The sequence below is a fragment of the Bison bison genome, unplaced genomic scaffold, assembly GCF_000754665.1.
Source record: "Bison bison bison isolate TAMUID 2011002044 unplaced genomic scaffold, Bison_UMD1.0 scf7180017864345, whole genome shotgun sequence".
In the NCBI taxonomy this organism is placed as follows: Eukaryota; Metazoa; Chordata; class Mammalia; order Artiodactyla; family Bovidae; genus Bison; species Bison bison.
The window spans coordinates 4,776,494-4,787,175 of record NW_011494917.1 but is presented as its reverse complement, the minus strand read 5'-3'; the positions used below and the strand labels follow the sequence as shown (position 1 = coordinate 4,787,175).

Here is a 10,682-nt window from a genome sequence, read left to right as displayed (position 1 = left end):
AAAAAAGCATTTTTTGGTTGAATTTCAACCAGAAATCACAACAAATGTTTTACATATATGGTTTCTATTCATTACATGTAACATATTGATATTGAGATTAAAAAAATAACTTAGAAAATATATCTTCTTGTGTTTGCAGTGGTTTTACCCCACACATCACTTCTCTTCCCTATGAATCATATTCTCTATTTCTTTCAACATTACTTTTATTGCTTTGTATCTTGGAGTAAAATGCCTAAGATCTGAACTAACAGATCAATATGGAGATTGAGATATCTGTAGTAAGTGTATCTAAATAACTATATGTATTTTATTTTCATCTTTTAGGCTACTTTAGATATACAGTGGCACGAGATCAAACAATATCCACATTAATCCTAGCTGGGTGTCCTCAATTTTTTATTTGCACATTTGATTCTCAAGCCAATTTACCACTCGTGAATATTTGTTGTTGTTTAGTCTCTAAGTCATGTCCAGCTCTTTTGCAACCCCATGGACGGCAACATGCCAGGCTCCTCTGTCCGTGGGATTTCCCAGACAAGGATACTGGATTCCACTGCCTTTTCCTTTTCCAGGGGCTCTTCCGGGCCCAGCGAGCGACCCCACATCTCCTGCGTTGGCAGGGGGATTCTTTACGACTGAGCCACCAGGGAAGCCCTCTTGAATATTATATAGATGAAAGGGCTGAAGTTATCAAAAGTCAAAATGTGCAAATAATTTTCAAAGAAAAAAAAAGCAAGTGATTTCTCTTCGTTTTTAGAAATTCCTTACTTCTAACCATTCTCAGTGCACTCCTTTCAGATCAGTCACAGTGTATCTTAATTACTTTAAAAAATCTCATTATCGGAAGCCTAGATAATAAAAGATTATTATTTTTTATTATTTATTATTATAAACTCCAAAAGCATTAGTTCAGAAGAGATTATCCAAATGTACAAAAACCCAAATTTTTATAAGCAAGCAAACACACCAAAAAAAAAAAAAAACCCAAGCAGAAAGAATAGAGAAGAAATTATTGTTCAGTCCTTCCAAAATTCAGAATGTTCAAGATAATTAAACATAGTTTAACAAACTGCCAGAGAACAATGCACATGCATTTTTCTGGACTTTCCAGGTTTACTGTTATCTCTTAAGTCAAGCATGCAGGAGAACGCATTCTATCTTCAGCTGCACAGAAATGAATGTTCAGTACATTCATTCACTGGCTTATTAATGAGCACATTGAAGAACAGGTACAAAGCCACCTACCATTGTCACTGTCTCCTGCAGAGGGAACACAGTAGCTAGAGCTGTCCCATGTTTGTGCCTGTGTAAGTTTGTTGAAGGAGATAGGAGGAAGAGTGAGGGCTGGGTCTGCAGGAGAGCGAGAGAGCCAGTCCGCGTACAGTCGCGCAAGGACCAGGAAAAACCAAAGGGGCGGCAGCATTTCACAAATGGCATAAGGGTTGTATGGAAATGAAGCGAATTTCAAATTATGGGATTTAATTTCAAATGTACAATACAGCAGGAGAATGAAAGATGGCGCATGGAATAAAAAGAACGATAAAAAACTGAGTGTTAGTACTTATCAATCATAGACTTTGCATGCAGTTAATATCATTCATCGTTAACAGTTCTCAAGCCCAGACTTAGAGCACTAATGAATCATGTCAGGGGAAAGAAGGGGCTCCCATAGACTATGCAGATAAAGAGCAAAAGCCCTACCAGATACCTTTCCCGAAGACCTTCTAAATAATTTTAGCAAATATGACTCACCATAAAAGTTGGCTATGCAAAGTTTAATATGTGTAAATATGTCTATTATTTATAAATAAAGCTATTATAGAATCAGCATTTACAGTTGGTGAATTTTTTTTCCCAAGGCAGTGTAAAATTTCTCTTTAAAGACATCTATAATGATAGCTGAATCTAGTCAACTCTGCTCAACCCTTGAACCATTGTCTTAGATATTGATCAGTATAAAACCAATTTTGGACACTAGTTGAGTCTCCTTAACAACAATTAACCAATAGATAATTGGTTAATTAACCAACAGATATCCATCAATTCAAAGAACTTCTAAGTTGGTCATTTATGAAATAACATCTCTTTTGGGGGCACTATTCATATAGTAGTTTCTGATATTTAGAAAATACCTACACAACTTTTATTCAATCTTAAGGCAAGGCCGGTAAAATACATGGACATGTTTCTAGGAATGACTATTTGGGTATATATACATTTGTCTTTCCTTGGAGGAAAACATAGAAAAAAATTTCTTTTGGAAAAAACTACCAGCCAACTTAAAGAATCTAAGTTTCTATTCCAAATTTCTGATTTGAGAAGTCTGTTTTTATTTATAACACAGAAATCACATGAATTCATATACTTAATTTTAACATAAAAATCACTTTTTAAAGATCCAAAGCTACTTAATCAAAAAGAATGATATGACCTTCAATTAAGATTACTATATATTTTCCAGAAAATGTCAAAAATACATACTGTAATATTTTAAACTTAATAAATAAAATTTTAAACATTCCCAATAGATGATGCTAGTTTCATAAAGTTCCAACATGCCATCTGATGTTCCTGAAGAAAAATCAGTATTATTTACAACAAACTCCACAAAGCTTTCAACAGCTAGCACAATTTCCACACTGGTTAGTCAGCATTATAGAAAGGCTGGAAGCTAGGAGGGGAAATTATCTTTGTTTCCTGCTATTCAAAATGAATACTTCACTTAGTTTTCACCACTGCAAAGAATCAGAAATGGTTCAACAGTGTGGGCACAAAGTTGATAAGCTGAATTTGGACCCCATAAAAAGAACTGGAAAAGTCATGGAGACGATTTTACAACTAAACTACAAAGATGCACATTTAAAAGAATATTATTCTGTGGAGATACGTTCAACTTTTGATTTGCTCAGTTATAAGAACTTTTAAAATTGTCTAAAACTGCCTATAAGGGACAGGAGAAAGCCTAGCCAAATATGAGGCCCTCGGTGTGTAGAGAACATTCCTGGTAGATCACCACTCAAGGCATGGGTGCCCCCATTCCTCCCAGCACAACCTGAGACCTTGCAAATTGAAGCCCAGCCCATATCTGGCTGTATACACTCAGGTCTGTAAATGGTGAGGCTAGTCATTTGAGTCCAATTTCAAGTACAGTTCGGCTCTCCATAAAACACTTCCTAAGCCCCACCACACACCCAAGCATGTTCTCAAATAGCTTTGTCTTATAGTCCATTCAAAATGCCAGGAAACCTTTACACCTGGCCACACGTTATCCATCAACCAACTTCCTCCAAAAATGAAAAAACATTCCTTTATAAAAGAATTATATTTTTTTTCCTATGGGTAAAAAATTATACATATGTGTATCTGCAACTGCTGCCAAAATGCTTTACTAATAAACCCAAGAATATCTAAGTTCTTTACTACCTTTTGCTTAAAGAATCTGAGTGCCTTCTTAGCACTTAACTGAAAAGCATTGGTACAGAATATTTGCAAAAGACCTAAGAATGAAAAATATTAAAACAGAGAAGCAACTACTAATAATAAGTTAAAATAAAGTAGGTACTATAACCAGAAAAGACCTTTAAAATCTCTCTGACCACTCACGTGAGTCTTGGAATGACTGCCCTGTCACAGGAGTAATCACACAGACCTCTCCAAGGTCCAGAGAGCAAATGAGGGGTGTCTCACAAAGAGTCACCATCCTTCATGCAGCAAGGTACCAGCAGCCACTGAGGCAAAGCGGTGGCTATTTTATCCAAAAAGCATTTCTTTGCCACTTACATGCCCCAACATTTTTCTCTCTTTGCTCTGTTACTGATAACACAGCCTTAAGAGGAGACACACTGACAACAGAGCCTGAAAATCTGGCCTCGCCAAGCTGTAGCAAGGTTCTGATGCCAGGATTCAAACTCACCAGCGTTGACAAGGCTGCTCCCACTATAACAAATGCACGCAAAAGGCTAAAGAGAAACTCCGGAGTTGTTTCACGTGGGTGAGAACACTGAGGTTTCCATTTACCTGATCGAGGTTTCAGGCCAAACAGAGCTGTGCTGGTGTTGGTCGGAGAGCTGGCGGAGGAGTTCTCTCTCATCTGTGGTGTTAGAAGGAAAGGACACTTTTTAAAGAACTGGAGCAGAACTATGCATGCTTCTCCAGGATCAAGGGTTGCAACAAAACCTCGACCTCCTTGCACTGGCTGCTGTGAGGAAGTCCTGACTAAAAAACATGATAATGGATGCATCTTCACATTGCAAATTCTTGTGGTAGAATCAACAGAATGTTATTTGGGGGCAGATTTATTCAATTTTTATATGTTCATTATAAAAGAGTTCATAATCGTGTGATACTGGTAATCCTTTTCTGCTCCAGAATAGATGTGTGCATTCAAGTGCACGCATGCACGTGTACCACACACATACAAGCACACACATACATCACCTCACAGAGGGCACATCTGATAAAGAATCTCATAACACAGTGAGATGAGAAAACAGATGACACTGAGCAGATGTCTCAGCTATGTGGAAACCCCATGGATCAGTTATGGTTAACAAGACATTCTAAATGTTGCCTATTTGAGCTATTTTCACTCTGCTTTCTATAAAAACGCTGCTATATTTAATTTTCAAAATATATCTTATAAAATGAGTCTTTAATTATGGATAGGGCTGGATCAGGCTATGAGAGCTAATGAGAGATTCCCTCCGAGATTCTGCAATACAATTAACTCATGAATCACAACAGTCTCAGATTACAGATTTTTGTAAAAGATATTCCAATTCAGGTTTCACAAAACACCTCAGCTTTCATTAATCATCAGGAAACTTACCTCATTGGGAGAATACTCGCTCCCATTACTCTGTAATGTTAGGTCATTTTGCACCTAAAGGAAGAAAAAAAAATGCATGGTATGTTCCATCAGACTATAAACTTTTTAAGGCAAGAACTGAGTCTGACTTCTATCATATCCCTGGCACACAGGGATACAATGCCTAATACATAGAATTAATTTGTAGTTAAGTAGGCCATTCTTACTGTACACTTTCTAAAAACATGCAGCTATATTCACAGAAAAATACATCTAAAATATACAAACTAAGAAAAGGGATTTCCCAGAGTAAAGAGCTCAGCCCAAAGTACCTGTGAACATCAGCTTGCCAGGTTCCCCAGTAACCTGCAGGCTCCCACGTGCTGAGAGCATAAGGGTTTTCAGAAATGGCCCAAGGCAGTAGTTCCCAAATACACAAAATCTCACTGGGAGCTTTTTAATGAACGAACACGCCTGAACCTAGGAAAGTCCTATGCTATCAATTCAACATCAGTTTGTTTTGACAACCAATGAGAAAACTCAATAGTTTATTTTACCCAGATCTGCCTTTTTTATAAGGTAATCAAGAACCCCAGGGAATTCCCTGGCGGTCCAGTGGTTAGGACTCCACACTTTCACAGTCGAAGGCCCAGGTTTGATTCCTGGTCAGGGAACGAATGGAGAAAGAAATGGCAACCCACTCCAGTGTTCTTGCCTGGAGAATCCCAGGGAAAGGGGGAGCCTGGTGGACTGCCGTCTATGGGGTCGCACAGAGTCGGACACGACTGAAGCGACTTAGCAGCAGCAGCAGGGAACTAAGATACCATAAGCCTTGCGACATGGCCAATGACAACAACAAAATCCCATTGATCCGCCCTATAAAAAATTTGGTGATAACTAATATAAACATGTTCATACGTATCACCAAACTAGTAAAAATTTAAGATGTCTATTCCTATTGTTGAGGACTGCTATTAAAAAACATTCCCAACTGTGACAAATTCAAGGGAATAACATATTTTTAGAATAAAATGTCATTGATTTCCCTACCTAATTAAATGTCTTAACTGCTAACAAGTAAGTTGCAGTTTTGATTCTCTATCAGAAACTCTGTTCTCCAATTTTCCCTGTGCTCCTCCACCATCCTTCCCCACTGGACATTTATTTATGTATAAGAGTATACTTTGTAGTTCTTCCTGGATGGATGCCAGCGCTACCCAAACTTAATGGGGACAGTCAACTAAAGTGTGTTAAAAGAAAGAGAATGCGGTGTGCTAATTACAAGGCATTTCACAATCTTGGTCTTACCAATGTAACTGGGCACCAGCCTCTCTCATGGTGTTTCTGTCCGGTTTATGCTTCATGCTGATTCCGTCATGGCCACGCTGTCTTGCCCAGCACGGCCTCCTGGGACCCATCCAAATCCAAATCGCCCTTGAAATCTAGATTAATCTCTCTCTCCTTAAACTCTTATCCCTTCCCCTACTATCCCAGAGTACCTAAAACACCCAGGATTATGGGCCATCTCACAGTCATTTCTGCTTTCTCAATATCTATGGCTTCTTTCCTCCACAATTTTTAAAATGCCTTAAAAGTGAGGGCAACTTCGTCTCCTTCCTATTCCAGTCTTGGGTACTAAAAACAAGGCCACATCCAGCACAAGGACTCAACATAGACTGGCTAACTGATTCAAGACTCTGCTTACGAAACTGATTTCTTCCTGAATTGGGTGGAAGAAATAATACAGAAATAACCAGACCATAAAGGAGGGGCCCACTTAAGTTCCACATATCATGGGTACTGGCCTTGCTCATCCACCACTTTCTTCTCCATTCCTCCTTCTTGTGACTTTTCTTTTTCCACCGGAGCCAGAAATTCTCCCTCCCTTTTTAAAATCATGAAGACATATCTATCATGGACAGAGAATTGCCCAAAGAAGGAAGATAAGGAATAAGAATTCCTTACACCAAACGTGACTCCTTGTTCCACCAAAAAGGAAAAAAAAACAAATTAACACTGTAAATCAGAGATGGAATGGAGATTTTTTTCCCCTAGAGGCTTGGTGTCTTCCTGATACTCCTAAAATCATGCACAGAGGAGGGCATCTATTTTACCGGTTCTGCAGGGTCTTCCCTGGTGGCCCAGTGGTTAAGACTCTGTGCTTCCAATGCAGGGGGCGTGGGTTCAACCCCTGGTCAGGGAACTAGGTCCCACATCTTAGTGAGAATCTCTGTGTGCTATGCGGCACAGCCAAAAAAAAAGATTAAAAAAGTGGGTCTGCAGCAGGATTCTACCATGGTCTCAAAGTATCTCTTCACTGACTACTAGTTGCAAGGGGAAATAAAACAATACTCAAATGGTGGAGAAATCAAGTTCCTCATCCACTGGGTGATCAAGTTACCATCACCAGTGAAGCTCAGACATTCACAATGTGCCTCTGAAGGTGATACCCTGAGAAGGACACCACGTCACCTGGGCAGCATCCCAGACAAGAACACAGAGACTCAATCTGATCATGAGGAAATATGAAGGATTTCTGTCCCACAAAATAAGAGGCAGTTCATTCTTTAAAAAAGAAGAGCACTATATTCTTTAAAATTTTAAGGTCATAAAAAATCAAAGAAAGGTTATAGAAATATCCAGAATAAAGGAAACTATAGGTACCTGACAACTATTGATTCTAAACTGGATCCTACTAAAGCGGAAAAAGTGCTGTGAAAAACGTCATTAGATCAATCTAAATATTTGGACTATGGAGAGCATATTAGACAAAACTATTTTATCAGTGTAAATTTATGAAGTTGATAACTGAAGTCGAGTTATATAGGATAAAATCCCTATTCTTAGGAAAGGTACATTGAGATGTTTAGGGAAAAGGACTATGACGTACAAAACTTATCCTTTAATTTTCAGAAAAAGAACTCTGGGGAGGAAGAGAGAGACAGATACCGCAAAAGTGGTAAAATGTTAATTACAGAAAATGTGGGTAAAAGGTTCTAATTTTTTTGTAACTTTTTGCAGACCTCTGTAATTTTTTAACCTTTTATAATTACTTCCAAGTAAAAAGCCAAATACAAAAGTAAGTCTGAACAGAATCAAAAGGAGCATGTCTCAAAAGGAGGGCCTCATGAATTAGACCCAGGACAGCCTTCACCTAAGAGGCTCCCTGATGTCCCACTCCTGGGTCATTGAGTGACTCTCCACTTGGGGAGGAGGGAGTGCAGTGACTCTAAGGACAGAGCAGAGGAACAGTCACAGCTAAAGTCAGGTGTCCTGAGTTATAAGATGGATCCTAACTTACAGAAAATCGAGGAGAAGTTAGAGAGGTAGCCCACGCGAGTCCATAGTTAGCAAGCCTTTGAAATGGAAAGAAAACTCAATGTAATCCCAAATCACAATACTCAACTATGAAACCATATTCTCTAGGAACATGGGTTTTTAAACTATAGCTCTTTTCCTACTTATTTAACACAGAGACTTAGCTACTTAAGAGTGTGAGACTGCTTTACTATGGTACCTGTTCAGATAGCTCAAGCAACATAAGTTGGCTGTGTTGAAATTAGCCATCCTAAACCCATTCAGTAAGAAGGGATGAAACAGGCTGTAACCAATGTTTTACTCCCATGTCACTGACTCAGACCTCTCTCTCTCCCCGCTTTTATCTTTGGGACCTTCCAAGCTTATCTCTAGTTTTATGTCAAAATTGCTTTCTCTGCAGCCACCTGAATTTTACCCTACATAGCTACCTAACCTACCTTAACCTGTCCCCAAATTCCCCCATCAGTTTATCTTTGCTAGTCTCTTAATCCTCCTAGACGTTTCTCAAATCACTTACCCTTATCTTTAAAGTCTTTCCTAGTTTACATTCAGCTGGTCAGTTCATAGGCTGCTGGCACTGGCTGGTACTACCTCCAGTGTCCGACAGAGCCAGGTTTCCCTGTGGGTCTTATTTGCCATGGCCTGACTTAAAACTGTCTGACATAAAGACTTAGAGAATTCAATGGAAACAGTCAACTTTCATCTTCAATGGGAGGTGAAATAGAATAGATAAGCAGGAAAACTAAAGAAGCTAAAAGTATAAAAAAATTGAAAACCAGATCTTGAACAAATCTGAATACTGATCTCACTAATGAAAGTTCTTGTTCAGTCACTCAGTCGTGTCTGACTCTTTGCGACCCCATGAACTGCAGCACACCAGGCTTCTCTGTTCTTCACTGTCTCCTGGAGTTTGCTCAAACTCATGTCCATTGAGTCAATGATGCCATGCAACCATCTCATCCTCTGTTGCCCCCTTTCCCCCGTCCTTAATCTTTCCGAGCATCAGGGTCTTTTCCAATGAGTCGGCTCTTCGCATCAGGTGGCCAAAGTGTTATAAAGAATGTTCTACCCCATGATACATCTTGACAGAATACGGTAGCCACTCTTCAGCGGCAGAATACTGCACCAGAACTCTGGTTCATCCAAGAGCAGCCTTACCTCACATTCTGGAGACCTCTCCAGCTGTATTTGACCACTGTAGGAATTACAGAATAAAAAGATATAAATATAATTTAAAGCAAAAATATTTCAATGTAAAAAGAGAAAATATACTGTTATAGAAAAGTCTACATACTTTAGTGTGGAGTCCTGTAATTCCAAGTCATCTGCTGGGTCCACAGGGTAAAAGTTTACAACGCTTCTCTCTGTAATATCTGTGCTTAATCTAAAGAGTAGGGGAGAAAAAGTGTTACCAAATTACTGAACTTTAATAAATCCTACTGCTTTTAGTTATATACTTAAAAGTTGTGTTTATCATTAGAATTGAGTAATAAAAGTTTTATGGTAGAAATTTCAAACTATATAGTTTCCTCACCATGACTATATATGTATTTTTTAAATATAATTTTCAATCTACTTTGGTATCAAAATCCAACTTATTTGAAATACAATAGTAATTTCTGATGAGGTCATAAAAGTCATAGGTAGCACACACTAAATTTTATTAAGAACTTAATCAGTTTGTAGAAACAAGTAAAATTTCTCTCTACTATATTGTACATACACTATACTACAGATAAGTCCCAAGGGCATTTGTTTAACAGGAATATTAAAATAAAAAATTTCAAAATCAATTTTAGGTATGCATTTTATCTCTGAAATTTTCTTACAGTTTCTGAATTTCTGTAATTTTAAGAGCTGAATTTTTTTTAAGATCTATAAAACCAGGAATTTCTAAAAGTCATATAAAAGTTACAAAGCTATTTTAAAAGGTGGGTATGCATTCATAGTATACAATCCTATTGAAAATCATATCTAACCAACAATCAGAAATCCTTGAGAGAAGAAATCAACAAAGGCAAAACAGGAAAGCAATATTCAACTAAATTTTTTGATGTTAAGGTCGCATGAAAGGTAAAGCTCTAAAATTTAATCCTATGATCAGTGACTTGATTAAAACAAACAAAGCAATCTGGTTCAAGGAAATGAGATAAAGGGAAATCTTAATGTGTATATAAACTTTTTATGACTATTATTCAAGCAGCTAGAAATAACTGACCTCTTGAAGTGCCCTCTCTTTATCAGAAGCAAAGACAGGGCTCTTTCTTTATCCCTATTACACCGGCTCACAGACACATTATTATCAAGTCAGAACTGTAGCAGTAGAATATCTATTTCAGGACGCACAACAAAGATCTATAGCAGCCAAAGCAGTTGATTGCTTTAGGAGGTCAAATCCATAAAAGTTTTACAACATAATATAATTATAAAATAACAATCTACAAAGATGCAAATCAACTATCCCTGGGACGGTTACTCAAGGCTATTTTCCTCCACACCCACCAACTATGCCGACTGGCTAGACATCCTTGGCAACTTATTGCCTCAGACCTTT

The 10,682-nt window shown here is 38.1% G+C and overlaps 1 protein-coding gene across 1 annotated transcript in view; it reads right to left on the bottom strand.

Annotated features, from left to right (window-relative positions):
• LRCH1 (leucine-rich repeats and calponin homology (CH) domain containing 1) overlaps positions 1–10,682 on the bottom strand; it is a 133,727-nt gene that overhangs the window by 37,174 nt on the left and 85,871 nt on the right. The window contains exons 12-15 of the mRNA XM_010854641.1: positions 9,423–9,512; positions 9,287–9,323; positions 4,832–4,885; positions 4,021–4,093 (exon numbers count right to left, since the gene is read on the bottom strand). Coding sequence (XP_010852943.1) covers positions 4,021–4,093; positions 4,832–4,885; positions 9,287–9,323; positions 9,423–9,512 — 254 coding nt within the window. The remainder of the gene's footprint in view (positions 1–4,020; positions 4,094–4,831; positions 4,886–9,286; positions 9,324–9,422; positions 9,513–10,682) is intronic.